At 46.6% G+C, this 20,917-nt stretch overlaps 1 protein-coding gene and 3 non-coding genes across 4 annotated transcripts; all 4 read left to right on the plus strand.

The window, feature by feature from the left end:
• Positions 1-10,861: 10,861 nt before the first annotated feature.
• RPS3 (ribosomal protein S3) lies at positions 10,862-20,433 on the plus strand. The gene is made up of 7 exons (XM_030557411.1): positions 10,862-10,942; positions 12,103-12,233; positions 12,600-12,693; positions 14,005-14,099; positions 15,303-15,490; positions 18,180-18,376; positions 20,359-20,433. The coding sequence occupies exons 1-6, from the start codon at positions 10,913-10,915 to the stop codon at positions 18,371-18,373; spliced, it is 732 nt and encodes a 243-aa protein (XP_030413271.1). The 5' UTR covers positions 10,862-10,912; the 3' UTR covers positions 18,374-18,376; positions 20,359-20,433.
• On the plus strand, positions 14,762-14,912 carry LOC115644682. Its single transcript, XR_003998594.1, has one exon. It is a non-coding gene; the product is annotated as a small nucleolar RNA SNORD15 (small nucleolar RNA).
• LOC115644681 lies at positions 17,704-17,851 on the plus strand. Its single transcript, XR_003998593.1, has one exon. It is a non-coding gene; the product is annotated as a small nucleolar RNA SNORD15 (small nucleolar RNA).
• On the plus strand, positions 18,991-19,129 carry LOC115644610. Its single transcript, XR_003998547.1, has one exon. It is a non-coding gene; the product is annotated as a small nucleolar RNA SNORD15 (small nucleolar RNA).
• Positions 20,434-20,917: the final 484 nt, after the last annotated feature.

Below are 20,917 nucleotides of genomic sequence, written 5' to 3' on the forward strand. Positions count from 1 at the left end.
AGCCAGGGGGCACATGGGTCTGATGAGGTAACCAGTTTACACCAGGGCTGAATCCTGCCCCAGGAGCTGGTTGTCAAAACAGCCTGGAGTGCTGACATAGCACATAGTTTATCCTTAATAAGGCATAAAAAAGCAGTTTGCATCAGGACTGTGTTTTTTTTTTTTTCCAGAAACAGAAAAATGTTGGCCCAGCCTCCGGTTGATGAACTGATTAAAAAGGAAATCCCTGGCCTGTGTTCATGTGCTCTGTGTGATATGGTCTATTGTGCTGAAGTCAGCCCAGGAACGCCCCATCCCTTCTCACTGCCCTTGCCTTCACAGCTTGTTAAGTGAAATGATGGTGTCCCAAGCCCTGAGCCTACAAATGCTTATGCACCGGCTTAGCTTTACAAGACTGGGCCTGTTAAAGTCAATGAGGCTGTTCCCAGGCTCAGTGTTGAGCACATGCATAAATGTTTGCAGGGTTGGGACCGTAGTGAATGGAAAAATTCACCCTGAGTTCTTTGGCCTTTGTTTTTTGCCTTGTTTAACAAAATGGCGTGAAGATGGATTCTGAGGCTACTGAAAGATGTTAAAGTTGGGCAGACTGAGCAGTTGGGAGATACAGGTGTCCTGGCTTCTGTTCCTGATTCTGCCACTGGATCACTGTGTAACCCTGGACATATCTTTCCCTTCTCTCTGCCTCAGTTTACCCAGTTGCAAAATAGGGATAATAATGTTTACCCACCACTGTGGAGCACCTGGCTAGCACTATCTACCTTGGGGACTTTTATGGCCCTGTTACCCTAGTATCTGTGTGGCTCACAGTCTCTAATGGATTTATTCGCACAATGCCTAGGAGATAGGGAAGTGCTGGTGTCCCAACTGTACAAATGAAAGACTGAAAGACTAAGGACCAGATTTTTAAAGGTATAGGGATGCCCAGTGAGATTTTCAAAAGCTCTGAGGCCTCTTAGCACCTCCTTTTGTAGCCACTGAAGTATGTTCATTGAAACCATTTCCATATATCTTATGCAAATCAGCTACTCACACACATTGCCCTGATACTTCAATTTGTGCATTACACTTGCTCTTCTGGGGGAGGGGAGGGTTCCCTCACACCACCCCTACTTGGTTTGTCAAACTGATGATAAATGAAAAGCTGAAATGTTGCATGTTAAAAATCAACACCTGCCATGTCAGAATGCCCAGGATTGGTATTGCACATTATGAAACAATCATATAGCTGAGGAAATATTCTCCGCTCTGTCCCACTAACATTTGACACCAGTGAGTTCCTTCCATGCTTCAAAGTAAAGAGAGAAACTTAATCCAATTCCAGTGTAAATGGCCCATTTCTCTCTCTTTTCCTCTGCAGCAGAGCAAGGATATTTTTCTAAAGGACCCCAGAGTTTTTATTCTTAGTTTGTTTTCATATATTAAACTTCTGTAACCATTCTTGGCTGGAGCTCTTTGCCCGTATATTAAAACGGATGCGTTCCCATCCCACTTTCCCAGGCTTTTGTGACTTTTCAGTTCCATAAGAACAGTTTTGGAAATATTAGACTTCTCTACCAATTAACCAGAGTTTGCCCTTAAGCGGATTTAACCCCAGCTGGTATTCTCCTCTCTTTCTTTGCAGGGCAGACACTGGGGAGACTGATACTGGGCTGCTTGTCTAGTTCTCGTGGCCACATTTTTAAAAGAATGTTGAAAAAGTGGAGAAAGTGAAGAGAAGAGCCACAAAAATTATTTGAGGCCTGGAAAAAATGCCTCAATCTATTTAGTTTATCAAAAAGTAGATTAAAAGGATTAATAAATTAAAAGCAGAAGGGACCACTGTGATCTTCCAATTTGATCTCAGGTTTTAACACAGATCAGTGATGAAAGTAAGCTGGTATGGTCCGGTATGGCGTACCGGCAACAGCCAGTATACCATGTCGGACTGGACCAGCTTCTCCGGCGGTGATTTAAAGGACCCACAGCTCCAGCCGCTACGAGGAGCTCCGGGCCCTTTAAATCCCCGCCGGAGCTCTGGCTGCTGGAGCCGGTGGGGATTTAAAGGGCCCGGGACTCCCCGCAGTGGCTGGAGCCCCAGGCTCTTGAAATCACCACCAGAGCTAGGTGCTGCTACCCGGAGACTTGGGCCCTTTAATTCATCCCTGAGCCCCAGGGTTCCCAACCACCTCTGAAGCTGGTAGCTCCAGGAGTATTTAAAGGCCCTGGGGCTCCCAGCCACAGCTGGAGCCCCATGGCCTTTAAATCTTGAAAGGTCCCGCCTCTTCTGGTTGAAGCCACACCTCTTCCGGTTGAGGCCTTGCCCCTACTCAGAACTCCCATTTACCAGTAAGTCCTTTAAGTTACTTTCACCCCTGACACAGACCATAGAACTTCACTGAAATAATTCCTGTTTGACTAAATCACCCCAGCCAGGGCTTTGACAAGCCTGACTTCCAGCCATTGGCTCTTGTTACATCTCTGTCTGCTAGACTGAAGAGTCCTATATTATCAAATGTCTGTTCCCCATATAGTTAGTTACAGACTGTGATCGAATCACCCCTCAACCTTCTCTTTGATAGGCTAAATGCCTTGAGTTTTTCATATAAATCCCCCCTTTCGATGGTACACTCCTTTGCACATCTGGCCCTTGCACATCTCTCACAATCCATCTTTGTTATTTGAAACAATTTGCTATTTAAGCCACAATGGCCAATTAAAATTCTACATAAATGCATTTCACTTCTTGTCAGGTTGTGGAGTCTATAAGCATTTGGGACTCTTGGGTGTTTTTCATGGACCTTTCCCCTTTTGTTTCTGTTGCCCATATTTCTTACCATTCCTCTCTTAACTATTTTGTAATAGATTTTTAGACTCTAGTTTACTTAAAGGGATTAAGTTGCTTGTGTTTAACAGCATTTGTCTGCCAGCTCATTACCCATCACCCCTACATGCACTGGCACCCATGTATTACTATGATTACACCCAGCTGCGTCAATTCTCTTGTTACCAGTGATATTTCATTAAGTATAACGTCTCTGCAACCTGAAGTGCCATTTCTGATTGCTAGTAATCCTGAGAAGAAATGAGGCAGGATGGCTAAGGCAGCTGGGTGCACATCTGTGACTCAATTTAATACCAACTTTATACCTGACAATTCATCCGTCAGAATGGCTACAAAATGGATAGCCTTAGAGCTTTCTTCATTGCAAGCGAAAGAACGCACCCCATGCTGTTCCCCCTCTTCCTGTTCTTAGATCTTTGGCACTATCAGCATACATTTGGGAGTAGCATCCCCACTTATCACCAATGTATTGATTTGCTGTATCTTGCCTATTTAACACTCTCCCCTGGGTTTCGCCTTGACCCTGGCTTACTTCCTTTCCTTCTAATCTAAGCAAAGACTGCAGCCCTCATCCCTACAGCCCCTTCCTCCTCTTCCTTCTTCTCCTTCCTGTGTTTTATGGCAAGGCAGATCCACTTGCTAAATCTCTGACTGCCAGGCACTGCTCAGGGGTGTAGCTGGTGGGGGGCAAGGGGAGCATTGCCCCCCCAAACAGGGCTGGCCTTATGGGTGGGTGCCATGGTCCGGGGGACAAGGCTCAGTGCATTTAACTTAATGCACCAGGATGGGCCCCTGCCAGCATTCCCCCTGACTTCCTCCTCTTCCTTGCCCCTCAGCAGCCCAGGGTGCCAGCTGTTTGGTGGTGCTGGTGGAGCCCACGCTGCCACATGTCTCTTTGCATTGTGGCAGGGAAGTAGGAGCCCGGCATGCAGCATCCTCTTGCAGGGGGTGCAGCAGCCCCTGCAGGAAGGCTTCTGCAGCAGCACCGGGAGGCACCAGAAAAACAGGGGCATCAAGTTCAGCTACAGCAGCCAGTGCCTGAGCGGCTGCAGCTCCCATGCTCAGGTCGCCACAGGGGGCAGCAGCTGGGGTTCCCGTGCTGAGCCATCCCATCCCATCCCCCCAGTACTGGCAGCCCAGGTAATGTGCAGCCCGGAAAAACATGCCACTGCAGACGACGGGAGGGAGCCAGCAAGTAGGGGAACACTGGACTCTCAGCCACAACATACCGCTGGGTCAGCCCCTCTCTCACACTTCACGTTTCTCACACCCTCACAGTCAGGGACCCACGTGTAGATACACACGCACAGCACCACTCTCTCATCCTGTCTTAGCATGGCAACTTGGAAGCTACACCAGCGTAACGAAAGGGGAACGGAGACTGAGCCCTCACGGTTCCTGTGCAAGACCCAAACAAACACTGGGGCATGTGCCTGGCCCCACAGGCCAGCAGTGACCCCACTGTGGCTCCCAGCACTGCAAGCCTTGGGCAGGTGTGGAATTTCCCACCCCTACCCCCACCCAACCTATTAGTTTGGGTGGGGCTGCCTCCCCCAACTATAGAAGTCAGACTATGCCAATGACACTGCCCATTTACATATTCTACACTTCCGTTGCTAAAGAGTTCCCAATTCGTTTTTTTAGATTCCAAGCAGGGGAACAATCATATTTTTCAATATTACCCTTTCCTTGACACAGAATGAGTGTCAGGAAGTGGTCACTTCCCACTCCCTCCACTTTATAGATTTCCCAGCTACGTTTACTTGCTATGTTGCTTGTGGCAATTCCCAGGTCTAGACAGGAGAAACTTCCACCAGATGCATTAAATTTGGTAGGTGCTCTGCCATTCAGAATTACTTAATTATTTGAATCAATGAATTGCTCTAGATATTTTCTATTATCATTTTTCCTACTTCCCCACAATCTGTTATGGCTGCTTAACTCTCCACATATAATATACGGGCTGGTGGCATCTGCAATTCTCTGTTTCAGTTCCTTGGCCACTAATTTTCTGCATGGGTTGTACACGTTATATATTCTTAATGATGTGAAATTATTTTGCATTGGACCCTCAATAGCATTATACTCAATATTAAGCCTTTTCACCCCTACTTCAGAATAATTGAGGACATTAGCAGGAGGGAGGTGAAGGACTCAAGGGCATCCAGGACATAGGGAGGAGCAGAATGTGGGAGAGGTTCCGGGCCCACTCTGCTTCCAAAAGCTGCCCTAGCTCTCCCTCCAGTAATCTGGTTCCCACAGATTTCCTAGCCTCTCCAGTCACCCCTGGTTCTACCACCCAAGCACCCCACCCCGGGTGCAAGGGAAAGACATCTGTGCCTGCTGCTCAGGACGACTTTCTCACTGGTGAAGAATGTCATTTGAGGAGCTGTGCAGAATGCGTCAGCTAAGCATCTGATACCCTGTGTATAATGAGTTTGGCAGGTCTCAGTCCTGTTCCTAGCAGACAAGCGTCCATAGCACAAAACCCACTACAGCTCTTAGCACTAAATGTCCTCCTATTGGCAGGCTCTCGCAGAATGGCCAGGGACCGAACTGGGGCCATGACAGGAAACGAACCAGCCTCTCTCTTCTAGAGGTGGCATCTCCGGATTAGGGATGAGGTACATTGGCAGAATGACTTGAAGAAAGCTTGCATTGCCTTTGCCTATGGCTTATCTCCCATCTCTAGCTGGCATTTTTCACCAGCACTAAAATCACTTGAAATTAAATAAGTGAAGGAGGAGGAACGTTGCTGGAGGATTCTCTGCACGTGAGGTCTTTAAACCACGATTTGAGGACTTCAATAACTCTGACATAGGTTAGGGGTTTGTTACAGGAGTGGGTGGGTGAGATTCTGTGGCCTGCATTGTGCAGGAGGTCAGACTAGATGACCATAATGGTCCCTTCTGACCTTAAGTCTATGAATCTACGACAGGTTTATTCTCTCCCCACTCCCTCCACTCCGCTCCCACAACTGTCTTTAGTAACCTCTAGTGGCAGAATTGATGCATTACTGTTAAGTTAAAGCCTCAGAATAATACCTATTGCACTGGTTCCCAAACTTTAACAACCTGTGAATCCATTTCACTAAAATGTCAAGTCTCGTGAACCCCCTCCTAAAAATGAATATTTCCAGGGATTTTCTCCTTTACCTGAGTATAAGTTACAAAAGCAGTGATCTTGGAAATGTAAAATTTGTTTTTGTGACTTGTTTATTACACGCTATGTATTAATTATTATTTATCATTACAGTATTTTTATTGCATTATGAAAATGGCAACACTCATCCAAGATCTCACTTTCGTAGCTTGTATCACTTTGAATAAGCCTGTTATAAGACAAGGCTCCTACGTTTCATCCAGGAATATCAGATGTGAAACAGCAGGAAGGTATTTAAGAAGCCAACTCAAAGAGTTCCTTTTACACAAGTATTCAGGCCTTGAGCACTCCAGGAAAACAACGCACGTTACAACAAAGCTTAAACTTGTTCTTCATAATAATTTAAAAAACAACACTAGCTGCCTACTTAGTTTTTAAAACAGCAAAAAATATCCACTTCCCTTTCCATTTCTTATGAGGAGTCTTGAATGTTAAGTGTCCCCAGTGTCCCATCCTGCTCGGGGTCCCTAGGGACAGCTCTGTCCGCCATTAGGGAATTTTTCCCCAAGAACCTCCTGTAACATTTCGTGAACCCCAGTTTGGGAAACACTGACCTATTGGAAAGGCAGCAAACATTTCTGTCAATTTCGGTGCACAAATGTAGTGTGGTGTGGCTACCCATACACCAGCCATGGATCTCACACGTCAGTGTATGTGAAATTTTGGTTTCCTGTCTCCAGGCATAGAGGGATAGGGGTAACAAGGAGGTGGCCCGTCATGCCATGTGGAATGTTGAGGAGAGTAGGGAGCTGCAACCATGGATTTCTCCAAGAACTGCAAAGGGGGGTGAGGGTGGGGAGGTTTCTGGGATATTTGGACCTGTTGGTGAACTCGGGTCTGGAACATTTGTTTGCTACCTGCGAAGCCCCATTATGTCCTAGTGTATCTCCCTCTCTTTTTCCTGCACCTTTCTCCTGTCCAATCTTTCCTTCTTCCTGCCCTTGGCCATGTTGATGCTCCAGGCATGGGTGACAAGTGCACCCCCCCATTTAGGGAGGCTAGCTCCCTACCCTGTCCCTTCTGCCTGAAGCCCTGACCCCCCCATTCTCGCTAGCTGGCTGGCTGGCACAGCCCCAAACCCCGGCTGGTGCCTGGAGCAGCCCTGAACCCCAGCTGGCCCACTGATGCCCAGAATAGTCCCATGCCCGGGCTGGCCCACCACTGCTCAGAGCAGCCCTGAGCCTGGGCCGGCTCATCTGCGCCTGAAGCAGCCTCAAGCCTGGGCCAGACCACCAGCACCCAGAGCAGCCCCGACCCTGGCTGTCCCGCCAGCACCCAGAGTAGCCCCACGCTCTGGCCAGCCCACTGGAGCCCAGAGTAGCCCAGAACCTGAGCCAGCCTGCCGGTGCCCAGAGCCCTGAGCCCAGGCCACCCAGAGGAGGGCTGAACCCCGCTGTGGCTTAGTTCTGTGGCTGTGGCGGGGAGTATTAGTGGAGGTTTGGGGAGGCTTAGCCTCCATTACCCGTAGCCCATGCCTCCAGGTCCTTTCTTTGTGATTCGATGCAGAACTGGCTTGCAGGATCTCACTGGACACATCCTCCCTCCCTAGTCGTCTTCTTTCTCCTCCTCCTCATGGTAAAGCGTTCTGTGGGTGTGGAAGGGGCATCCCTTAAGGCTGCAACGACAGCAGTTGCTGATAAAAGGATACAGATGTATCTGTATTTTTCACTCCATGCATCTGATGAAGTGAGTTTTAGCCCATGAAAGTTTATGCCCAAATAAATGTGAATCTCCAAGGTGCCACAAGGACTCCTCATTGTTTTTACCACATTTACAGTCACAGTGGAAAGGGAAAGATAAGTTTCAAAATGTCCTTCCTTATTCCCATAAAACCTTTTAATAATACATGTTTATTGACATTTCAGCTTCGGATCAGAGTGCCTCTGCACAGCACCACTCTTCAGCCCTGGCTATGGTGAATATGGGACAAGGGATGGGAAGGAATTTTGGTTGCATGAAACGATACAAGTATAGGGAATGGCACTGAACACTGGCACTATTTAATGCTGGTGATGGTGAACAGTTTGATATCTCACTCCTGAGGATCACAAAGGCACAGAAAGCACAGCAGCTACTGGTGTCTTGAAGCAACCCAGGCCCACCTGCTCCTAGCCTGTTTTACTGCAATGATGCCAGCCGAACTCATGACAGAGAGATGCGGGAAAGTACCCTACCACAGAGAAAGAAATAAGGCAGTCATCCCACGAAACCTTGGGGAGAGGATTGCAAAGTATCTCCATGAAAGTTTCATTGAGATCTCTCATGGGACAACCTCTGTACGTGAACACACTGCTCCACACACACACACCCCACCCCTGCCTAACTTGATAGCTGAGTCTTGTTAACTTATGGATGGACTGGGAACCCTCTTAAATTTAAACATTGTAAGAAAAAATGCATGCACACACTTACCCGAGTATCCTTCATCACGCTCATCCATGTTTGCCTGGTGGCATCTCAAACAGATCCTAACTTGCTGCAGAGCGGGACCCCATTCTGCACCATGTCTTGGGTTGTCAACTTTCTAGTGGCACAAAACCGAACACCCTAGCCCCAGACCTTCCCTGAGGCCCAGCCCTCTGTGGCCTGCTCTCCCCCACCCTCACTTATTTTCACTGGGCTGAGGCAGGGGGTTGGGGTATGGGAGGAGGGTGAGGGCTCTAACTGGGGGTGCGGGCTGCGGGGTGGGGCTGGGGATGAGGGGTTTGGGGTGCAGGATGGGGCTCTAGGCTGGGGAGTGGGGCCAATGGGTTTGGAGTGTGGGGGGGGGCCCTGGGCTGGGGCAGGGGGTTGGAGAGTAGGGGGTGTGAGAGCTCTGGGCGGGAATGAGGGGTTTGAGGTGCAGGAGGGGGCTCCGGGTTGCGAGGGACTCAGGGCTGGGGCAGGGGGTTGGGGTTCAGGGTTGGGGTGTGGGCTTACCTCAGGAGGCTCCTGGTCAGTGGCGCAGCGGGGCTAAGGCAGGCTGCCTGCCTATCCTGGCATTGCGCTGTGTGCACCCCGGAAGCCAGCAGGTCCAGGTCCTACTTGGGGGGTCAGGAGGCTCCACATGCCACTCTCGTCCTCAGGCACATCCCTCATCCCCGCTCCGCTGATGCTCGGGGCAGGGGCAGTGCGCAGAGCCCAATGGCCCCTCCGCCTTGGAGTCAGACCTGCTGGCTGCTTCTGGGGCACAGCGCAGTGCCAGCTTGGACAGGTAGGGACAAGCCTGCCTTAGCGCCACAGCACTGCCGACGGACTTTTAATGGTCCAGTTGGTGGTGCAGACCAGAGCCGCCAGGATCCCTTTTTGACCAGGTGTTCCAGTAAAAAAACAGACACCTAGTCACCCTACCGTGTCTCCACCCTCCTCCTCCGTTGAGGTATCCATGGTGATCTGTGGAGTGCAGGGGGAGTTTCTGCCAAGCATGGCATGCAGGTCATTGTAAAAGAAGACTGCCTGGGTCTCAGACCTCGATCAATTGTTGTGCTCCCTGCGCTGGTGGTGCACCTGCTGCGGTTCCTTCACGGTCACGTGTCACTGCTGCTGGTCCCCGTCGTACCCCTTTGTCTGCATCCCCCGTGCAATATGCGTATAGCAGTCCATGTTGCTGTGGCTGGTCTGCAGCTGTGCCAGCGCAGCCTCTTCTCCTCACAGGCCAAAGCTATCCACTATCTCTTGTCTACACTGGTTCGGAGCGTGTCTAGTGTGCGGGGTGAAGCTGGCATGGTCGTCTGAGTGGACACACAGGAGAAGAGAGAACTGCTAAGTGTGCTTGCTATGGGGGGCACTCAGGAAAAGACATTTCAATAATGGGGGGGGGGTGTTTAAAGTGTAGAGGAGCTTCTGTTGTCTGTGATCCCTGGCCAGTGGAGTTCACAAACTGCTGGAGGACAGTTAGGTCGACACTCACACTGCATCGGGCTCAATAGTACAACATGGCTTCGTGCCAGTCAGGGAGGTGGGATTACTGTGTAGCCGGCGCGGAGCATTTATGTCGGCCGGGAGAGGAATGTGCATGTAGACGCGTCCGCCTGCATCAATAGGTTGATGCATGGTAGTTGTCAACTTCATTTTATAATGCAGACCCACCCATAATCTGGAATAAGGGTGTCCAGACAGCACTTATCAGAGGGTAGCCGTGTTAGTCTGGATCTGTAAAAGCAGCAAAGAATCCTGTGGCACCTTATAGACTAACAGACGTTTTGGAGCATGAGCTTTCGTGGGTGAATACCCACTTCCTCAGATGCATGTCATGGAAATATCCAGGGGCAGGTATATATATGTGTGCTAACAAGCAAGCTAGAGATAACGAGGTCAGTTCAATCAGGAAGGATGAGGCCCTGTTCTAGCAGTTGAGGTGTGAAAACCAAGGGAGGAGAAACTGGTTTTGTAGCTGGCAAGCCATTCACAGTCTTTGTTAATCCTGAGCTGATGGTGTCAAATTTGCAGATGAACTGAAGCTCAGCAGTTTCTCTTTGAAGTCTGATCCTGAAGTTTTTTTGCTGCAGGATGGCCACCTTAAGGTCTGCTATAGTGTGGCCAGGGAGGTTGAAGTGCTCTCCTAGCACACGTATATATACCTGCCCCTGGATATTTCCATTACATGCATCGGACGAAGTGGGTATTCACCCACGAAAGCTCATGCTCCAAAACGTCTGTTAGTCTATAAGGTGCCACAGGATTCTTTGCTGCTTTTACAGACAGCGCTTTGCAGTGAAAGACCCAATCCTGTCTATAGTGAGTGTGGTACCAGCGAGAGCGCACTCGCCCCCTGAACCCCCGCCCTCAGAGCACAGCGGGGTGGGGGCCTGTGCCCGAGGAAGACTACATTTCCCACCCGCCCCTGCGATCCCACGTGACCAGCCTCGGCCCAATGGCAAGTGGCGAAAGGCCCTTATCCCCTCCCCCGGGCGGGGGGCTCTTCCTTTCGCCGGGGCGGCGCGGCTCAAGATGGCGGTGCAGATCTCCAAGAAGCGCAAGGTGAGCGCTGCGGGCGGCCTGGGCGGCCGCGGGGCCCGGCGATAGCGGCCGGGCTGGGAGCCGGGAGCGCCGGGCAGGGCCTGGGCGGCGGGGCGGGGCTGCCGCGGCGGCGGCGAGGGCGGATGGAGGCGGATGCGAGGCCGGGCCCGGCCGGGCGCAACATGGCGGCTCCCTGCGAGCCGGCCTGGGGGCAGAGACGGGGGGAGGCCGGCTCCCCGCGGGGCCCGGCCCGTGTCTGCAGCCCGAGGCGCTGGGGGCCGGGGAGGGCGCCCGGAGCGCCCCGGTCCGGGGCTGCAGCCGGCAGGAGGGTTGGTTCCCCCGTGAGCGGCCCGCGTGGCTGAGGGCAGCTCCGCTTGGCACCTGGGCAGGGGCCCCCGCCGTGGGGAAGCGGGTTTCAGACCCTTTGGGGAGAGGGCCTGGGGCCGCTGTGCATCAGGGAGGAAAGAGCAGAGGGGGTTTCATGCGTGGGCCCTGGAGCTGGCAGAGTAAATGAGTTTGGTCTGAGGCTTTTATTGGAGGTGAGGAGATGTAGGGTTAAGGGGCTGGTCACCCCAGGGCTAGTAACCTGGCGTGAAACCCTCTAACATCCATAACTAACAAAGATGCAAAGTAGGGATCCAGTCATGCCAAACTTATAACCAGGTGTCATGTTTGCTGTCAGGTGTCTTCAGGATCAGGGGCTGGGCTTAAGTAGTAAAACTACTTATTGATAGTCTGTAAGGTGCCACAGGGCTCCTTGCTGCATTTACAGATCCAGACTAACACGGCTACCCCTCTGATACTTATTGATTGTGGGTAGTCTGAGACAATTAACTTAACATTCGTACTGGCTAGAAAGTGCTACCATTTGGAAAAGAACAATGAGGTATTGTTTCATCAGCTAGTTTTGAGTATGGTTTTAGCTGGATGTGGTTGAAATGTTGGTCTGATCGTTGCTTAAGGGATTAAACTGACTGTAGAGGGGTAGTCACTACAGCAGGGTTGAGTTAAATTTGGCCCTTGCATAGGGAGCCTTGTTGTATTATTGTCTCTGCTGCTTTCTATGAAGAGAAATGTAGACTTGGGCTGTTCAGCCAGCACCTTCAACCAGCAATGAAACTTTAAATTTTAGAAAATGTATTTGTGAACTGTTGAACATAGCTTGACTTGTTCGGTTTTAGTTTGTCGCTGATGGCATCTTCAAAGCTGAGCTAAATGAGTTTCTGACTCGAGAGTTGGCTGAAGATGGATACTCTGGAGTAGAGGTCCGAGTTACTCCAACGAGGACTGAAATTATCATCCTTGCTACCAGGTAATTGAAACTTGCTCCTTATTCTTTCACAGCAGTTACCAGTAGCCAAAATCTGTGATATTTGTGTATAATCTTTCTATACATGACTATTTTTTTGGAAAGATGGTAACCAGAAGTTGTGAATGAAATTAAGAACTGGTGAATAAATGTCCATACATTAGGGAAAACTTCCTTGTGATGAGGTTAAATTGTGGAATCATCGCTGAGAATGATTGTAATCCCTAACTAGTCAGTCATTTAAAACTAGACTCGGCACAGTAATGTGCTGTAGTAAGACTGGTACATTGGCATGGAGAAAAAATTAAATCTTCAAATAGGTGTTGCTTCCCAGCTGCAGATTCTAATAATCATGTTTATCTTATTCAGAACGCAAAACGTTCTTGGTGAGAAGGGGCGCCGAATCCGTGAGCTGACTGCTGTCGTACAGAAGAGGTTTGGCTTTCCTGAAGGCAGCGTGGAGGTAAATGGCTTTTCTCTTTTTCTTGTCAGCTTTTCTGACGATACCTTAAAATGAGCCTTACTGTTGCTTTTAATTACATCAGTTTTAGAAAAGGCATTAATTTAATGTGACAATAATTTAAAAGTCGCACCTCTGTCTGCATATGTGTTATCAAAAGTCATCACAAGTAAGATTTAATAGTATTGGATATGGGGCATTAGATTTTCACTTTTTATCTCCACCAGTGGAGATGCATTGGTACTAGACCAAAAATGGGGAACATATTATGACCTGTAGCAGATTTGAGTCAGAATGGATCCTTGCCAGCTAGTGATACTGGTTCTTGTCTTTTACTTCATGCAAAACTTATGGTTTCTATTGATTATTGTAACTAGTTTGCGGAACTCATTGTCACAGAGTGCCTTTGAGGCCTGGATTGCAATGGATAACTGCATCCAGAGTACAGCAATAAGAATTAAAAACAAAATTTGCAAGGACTATAAAACGGGGGCCATTTGTAAGGGAATAAACTGTTATCTGTTGGAGTTTAGGAAGAAACTTTTCCTTTGGGGAGGCTATTCCATAGTTGCCTATCACAGGGTTTCCTGCATGTTTCCTCTAATGAATCTGCTGCTAGCTACTGTTTGGAGCTGCTGCTGCTGGTAGGATCTGTGTTAATGCAATTCTTAGCTTTTTTTTCTCCCCATCACAAAAAGCTAATTGCTTTATGGGGCTTTGATTAAACTTCACTGGGAAAAATTGCCAGGTAACTGTATACCATACTGACTTTTGTCCTGTGCTATGCTTAGGACCTTACACTTTCAACCTCACTTTCTGACTGTGATCTCTTTATTAAGCTTTCAGTTATTCCAGAGTGCTGGGCATGTCTGGTAGGATGCTCCTCCAAGCACAGCACAGCATACCATGCCCACCCTGCAGGATGCATCACCACCGCTGTCCATACCTGGACACGTTTGGAAGATTGCACCTCCAGGGCTGACTAATGTTCTGAGCCAGCTTGGTAGGATTGCACCTCCAGGACTGCACTAAGCATGCCTTAATGGTGCCTTGGTTTTCAATGGAGCATCACTAGGATGTCTCAGCTCAACATGAGGAGCAGCGGACAAACACCAAAGCAGGTAAATGCCACACTGTTATCTAAGGGTAAAGATCCTGCAGGTATGCAAGTATCAAGGAACTAAGTGAGTTACTGGGTGCAAAGGAGAGGTGTGCACGGAGTGCAGCTGAGGCGCCTGTCACCTATATGCATGGAAGACTGCTAACCTTCACTGTTGTAACTCTGTTTCTGAGCACTCTTTCCTTGTTTTGTAGCTCTATGCCGAGAAGGTGGCCACAAGAGGTCTGTGTGCTATTGCCCAAGCAGAGTCCCTGCGTTATAAACTTCTGGGAGGTTTAGCTGTGCGTCGGTAAGTGCAGAAGTGTAAAAATGGTCTGTAGATGTAATAGAGCAAACAAGTGACTGGGAGCACTCTGGGTTCTGATCCCAGCTCTGACACTGACTCTGTGGCTTTGAGGAAAATTCCTTCACCACTCACTGTGTGTGGGGACTGGGACTAACACATGCATTATGCAAGTTAAGTTAGGATTGACAGAATAAAGATATAAAGTGCTATTATCTAATTTTTCCTGAATATTAATGATCTAGGTGGTAAATGCACATTGGTAGATTTCTTATTTCAAAAGTAGATTTTTAAAAAGCCACAGTTACACTCCAGCAAACTTGAAACAAATTTTAATGAGTGTTTATTTGAACTGCCATTTGTGTGTGTTTAAACACAAGTCTCTTGATAGCACATGGCATAACTAAGTATTAAATAAAACATCAGGATTTCTTCAGGGCTGTCACAGTTGGCAATAATATTAGCTATTAGTTTTAATATACAACTTGCCCTGTTACTGAGTGGCCTAGTAAAAGTGTGAAGGCTAAGTCAAACATGAAAAGCTTACACCTGTGTATTCAGAGTGGTGGTGGTGGGGAATTAGCAAAGATGGCTCTTCGGTCTCAAACAAAGCTGTCTAGGAAACGCATTGTGGTTTAAATGACCTGTGGTCACACATGTTAAGATCCCTTCAGTGATGAAATGATGGTGAGTCAGAAAAGGGATATGTATCCTGCTAAGTGCACCCTTTGCAGTGTCATGTTCTGTGATGCTGTGCTTGGGTTCCTTGGCAGGACGGCCCTGTTCACTGGATGATTTAGAGGCATTTGTCTGAGAAGGGATGGAGAGCCAGTATTTTCCACCTTAGTAGGCTGTCCAATGCCTTTTTAAAATGTAATTACATGTAATAGCAACCGGAGATCATTGTGCTGAGCAGTGCACATGCCCGTAACATCTAAGCATAAGGTGAAACAGGCACAGAATTCCCAATGTTGAAACTCCTATAGTGAAATTTTTAGAAAAATTGCGTAAAAGTAAACATGGCTATGGGGCAGACGATGTTGCAGTAGTCCCCTTTGATGAAACTTACCTTTAATGAAAGCTGGATTTCTGGATCAGAATTTGATGGTTATGGAGTGTTTTGGTGGCACATTCCACAGCCATATCTCCTACTTGTGCAGTACACAGTGCTCTCTACAACCACTGAGTAACTCTCTTCCCTCTCCAAAGAGCCTGCTATGGTGTCCTCCGCTTCATCATGGAGAGTGGTGCTAAGGGTTGTGAGGTGGTGGTGTCCGGTAAACTCAGAGGCCAGCGAGCCAAGTCTATGAAGTTTGTGGATGGCCTGATGATCCACAGTGGAGACCCCGTAAACTACTATGTCGATACAGCTGTGCGCCATGTCCTCCTCAGGCAGGGTGAGTGTTTGGAATATGTATCCCCTTGCAATTGGCTGGCTCCTTTCTCTGTATTAGCACTTAGTACCAGACAGTCCAAAGTACTGCCACTCTGCTGTTGCTTTGCAGCTTCCCTGCTCTCTCGCGCTCTCTCTGCTAGAGGAGTGGTTAGTCCCAGAATTCCAGTGCATTTTCTGTTGTGCAAAGTAGTCAACCTAACTGCTGCTCGTTACTGGTACCTGTAATGCTGTTTTGCCTTTTGAAATTACAAGCCCTTACTGGCTGGAGCTGTCTTCTGATGCACATGTTTTGTCTAATGTGGAGCATCGTCTGCTCTTGTCCTGTATAAATAAATTAAAAATATAGGTTAAACTGTCTTCAGCGGCCAATAAATTCCTAATTAGCACGTTATGACTGAGGCTTAGTAGTATGGTGCCATGGGTCAGCACATCAGCTGGTTGTGTTTTCCTGGAGCAGCATTGCCTATCAGTTAGTCACTTCGGATATGTATACATCTATATTGAAAGTGTCTAATCATTAGCCCAGAATATGCATACGTTTTACAGTGTTGTATAAATCATTCCTGTAATCCCTAGGTAAGACAATATTATCCCAATCATGCAAATGGGGAAAGTGGGACTTGCCCGAGTTTACACAGTAAGTGGCAGTGAGGTTTTCCAGCAAGCTAGACTCTGCTCTCTTGGTGTAAGGCTTGATCGTCAGAAATGGACTTTAAAAGTGAGCTGCAAAAGGAAAATGAGCTTTATGCTTCAAGAGATAAAGGGGGCCTGAAAACATTTTAAATAAAAAATAAATATGTTGAATTCATGAGCCTATAGTTGAGTTAAGGCTGCTTTTCTACGTAAAGAAAGAGATCCAGGGAACATCTAACTTTTGAGGTCATGCTTTATAAACATGGCACAGCAAGTAATGAACTCTAGTAAGGGCTTGATCCTGTGGGGGACCCAGGAGCTGTACTTGTGTGTACAAGAGACTGGAAAAGTGACTTACAAGACTTGGTCATTTTTAAGAAACTTAAGCGAGTAGGAAGTTAAACTCCAGTCACTTTCACTTAGACGTACTTGAAAACTTTCCCCTGACTGGCCTGAAATAATCAGTGCAATTCACTAACAATAGTTAATTCCTCTGTGTAATAAATCATTTAGTTGTAAATGTGAAATGTATTCTGATACGTGTTGTATGCTGTTCTGTATTGGATTCCAGTTACCATCCTAATGTAGCTTGACGCAAATTGTGCTACAAGTTCATTATCTAGTAAAGAAGCAATATATCATTCACCACTTTCCAACATACTAAAAATGTACTGTTAATAAGAATCTGAAACCAAATCATTCTTAAATGTATATAGTTGTATAGCCTCCTAGGTAGCAAAAAGATGTACCAAATCTAGTGTAAAGGCTCTAGTTGTAAATAAACATGTATTAAGGGTTATATCAACCAGTGAATGCACCTTTCTGTAGCAGAGAACCAAAATACAAATGGAAAAGTTGTTTAAATCGAGACTTTCCACTTGGTGATATAAATCATGATTTAAATTGCCCTGATTTAAATCAATCCTCCTGCAGCCAGGGTAGACTGTCTTGAGCTAGTGTGCCAAAAGTAGCAGTGTGCGTATTGCAGCTTAGACTGGGACTCGGGCTCTCAAGTCTAGGGGTATGGTGGGTTTGAGCCCATGCTCCAGTCTGAGTTGCAGCATCCACACTGCAATTTTTAGCATGTAGTTTGAGCCCTGCTGGCGCAAGTCTGTCTCCGTGGACTGGTAGGCTCACTTCCACCAGCGGTGTGGGCATACCCTAGCTGACTGAAGAGCTAGTGGAATTAGTGAGACTAAAATCTAAGTAGTTGAGAGAGGGATTTTAAGTCACTGTTCAAAACTTGTTAGTTGCCTACTTAACACCAGTTCCTGAGAAACATTTGGGATAAAATTATGACTTTGGGTTTATAAAATACCACTGAAAGCCAAGGACTCCAACCCCAGATCTTCTAATCCTCCCAGGGTTCCTGGCAGAAACAGAATGCAAGACTAGATAGTCCTGATATTTTTTTCCTATGGTAAAAAACATTCTCCCTCATGCAAGTCTTTCAGATCTGTGTAATTAAACTTTCAGGAAGGATGCAAACTATTTTTTACTCCTCAGGTCACTAAATGATTGTCACATATGAGCAGACAGTCCTTGAGCATGACATAAGAGCAGTTAGCTTACCTGATATCCCTTCAGTGATGATACGATGACGAGTCAGAAAGGACATTTCTTGTGTAAGTGTAGCCTGTTCAGTGCCATGTTCTTTGGTACTGTGCTTAGGGTACCTTAGCAGAGTGTCCTGGTCATTGGATGATTTAGAGGCATTTATCTGAGAAGGGATACAGAGAATATTTATAAATTAGCACAGGAAACAGGTTTAAAGCTCTCTTTGTGAGAGAGCGGTGCATGAAACAATGAAAGGAAAATTACCGGACTACTTTACTTCTGTGCTTTGTACACTTAAAAGTTGTTGTTAATTCACACTGATAACTGAGTCCTGTAACAGATTACCCAAAGTGTAAGCTTTATGTGGGTGTTGAAAGCTTCCTCTGAATAAACATGGCAATGTTTTAGAACTTGTATCAGTTCAGCATCTGAGTGTATATGGAGCATCTTGCCTCCTTTAAATGCAGTGATCAGTTATGTTATATTACAATTTTTTTCAGGTGTTTTGGGTATTAAAGTAAAGATTATGTTGCCTTGGGACCCAAGTGGGAAGATTGGACCCAAGAAACCCCTTCCAGACCATGTCAGCATTGTGGAGCCCAAGGAAGAGATCTTACCTACCACACCCATCTCAGAGCAGAAAGGTGGCAAACCAGAACAGCCAGCCATGCCTCAGCCAGTTCCCACTGCATAATGGGTAAGCAATCTTGTTCCATAACTCTGAAATGATAGAAACTAGTGTGGTGCTCATCAGAAATGATCACTTTTATTCTCCTAAATAAAAATATGCTCATACTTTGAGGTATAAATTGAGCTTCTGCTGGAGTCAGGAAGAAACAAAGTTAAGTGTGTTATCTGAGTTTCTCCAAAGAATTCTATATTGCCCTGTGGCCAGAATGGGACAAATGCAGGACATTAAAACTTTGGTCTGTTCTAGAATAATACTCTTATGTTGCTTTGAAAATAAGCATTGGCAAATTGTGGCTTAATCGCTCAAATGTAAAATAAAATTTTTAAAAATTGAGTATAGAAATACATGTGCTGTTATAAAGAAGCACTGACTGACCTATTCAATCAGTAGCTCCCATCTTACGAAAGGAGACCATCCTGTTGCTGTGTGTTTGTTCCCCTCCGTTTCTAGAGTGCACCCAGACTGTTGTCGCTGCAGTGCAGGGTCTAGGGTGATGGATTGGAGAGTAAGGGCAATAGGTAAGGAACATAGCTGTGTGAAGTGTTTGAGGCAATTGTGGTGGGTGGAGCACTGTGTAACTCCTTACCATTGCTGCATTATTAGACCAGTTAACGTCTGCCCTTCAGTGAAGATATGATGACGAGTCTGAAAAGAGATCTGTCCAAATGCCCTGTGCCATGTTATGTTCTATATCGTGGATTTCAGGACCTTGAATCAGAGACCTTGACTGATGACTTCAGAGGCATTTGTCTGAGAAGGGTCATTGAGGCTTCTTTTGCTAACTTAGTGCTCAAATGCTAAAGGTGAAAACTTAGTTGTGCTTCTTGGGAATCCGTACCCAAAGTTTCCCATCATGTTAGTTGTGGTGCTCTACCTAACCTTTGTCATATCTTCTGCCAGCTGGTATATTTGGGATAACCTGCCTTGTAATATGAACCAACTCCCTCTGTCAGAAATTTCTGAAAGCACCTGTCATTCACACACCTATACTATGCCACAGTCTGTACAATTTGCACCATCTTTTCTCCTTATACCAGCTCATGTTCTAAGATTGTAAACACTTCGCTGAAGATTTAACCAATAAAGTGCAGATCTATTCAGTGACTGTAATGCTCCAATCTCATTGAATAGACTGTTCCCATGTGTATTCAGCCATAGCTACATATACTTCTGATGATGATTTTTCTCCTGTTAAGTTGTATTTGCCTTGGAGGGTACTGCGGTGTGGTGATTCTCTTCTAGCTTGCACATCAGCTGAGTTGTTAATTAAATTGCAATTGCAGATGTTCTTAGTGGTAGAGATGTGCAAGGAGGAAAGACCCCCACCATGGCTTCACATTCTAGCTAGAGCTGCTATTGCTGCCAGTTAGAGAAAAACATTGTTGGTCACTTCTCCATGGGTAGCACTTTGAAGCAGTTCAGTGTATTATAGAGCAACATGCATAGCACCTAAAGCTTACAAACAGGTGCAACAAATCACTGGATCTTCGATTTTTACAAAAAAATCCTGAAGCAGGGATCAAAGTATACTTTGATTTCCTTGGATTACTTTGTTCTCTTAATGTCTAATCTGACAGATCATTAGTGGCAATGACAGGTGTGTGGATAATGCTAGGGAAGTAAAGGGGACCATTTGTACTAATTGAAACCACAATTGCTTTCACAATCATGTTAGGAATTTGCCTCACTGAGCTAGTTTTAGACCTGTTACAGTGGTGGAAAGCACCGTGGAGCTGATAAATTATGTTAAACTGCAGTGCCTAGCATGGTTGGGCCCTGATCTCTGAGGCCCCGAGAAGCTACCGTAGCACAAATAACAAATTGATTTTAACTTGTATTCTGAACGCTGTAGCCTGGCTGGTAATGGATTGCAGTCCAGTGGAGCTTCAGACTGGTAGGATAATCTTGGATCGGGATGACTAACAACTTTTACAGTGGTCACTGAATTTTGTGCTCTTGCTAAGTGTGTTGTTTGTTTTTTGTTGTAGGATTTTTCAACACTTGGAAGGAGAAGATGGACTGTGGCCCATGAAAGGATCTTAATAAAATCATAAAAGACAGTGTAATGTGAAGACTCTTCTTTTGACTAGTTTTAGTTCTTGAAAAGTTTTTGCCTACAAGTTCTCTGGAAATTTTGCCAATCCCAAATTCCATTTTTTTTTTTTCCACTACCTTTTTGGAGTGAGCTGTCAGATCTCAAGCTAAACAGAATCAGGCTGGGTCAGTGTGCTTCTCTGACTCTGGGCAGAACCATGGCCACAATCTGCTGCTTAGACCTCATGAATGTCCTTTAAATTGGAGTCATGACTCCTTGGTGACACATAATTTTATGCCAAGTGACTTAAAAAAAAAAAAAGTGGGGAGAGAGTGTTTAATCCTAGTTGTTGAAATGCACTTGGAGAAATCTTCACTTGAGCATTGCTGTGTGCTGTTAGCCAGCTGATTTCTGGAGTTAGGTAAAGTTCACAAAATGCTTTTGGGTGTGAAAGAGGCTACAGAGGCTTGCAGTTTTTTAAACCTCTTGGAGATATTAATGAATTGAGAGTT

Source organism: Gopherus evgoodei, chromosome 1, assembly GCF_007399415.2.
Source record: "Gopherus evgoodei ecotype Sinaloan lineage chromosome 1, rGopEvg1_v1.p, whole genome shotgun sequence".
Lineage (NCBI taxonomy): Eukaryota > Metazoa > Chordata > Testudines > Testudinidae > Gopherus > Gopherus evgoodei.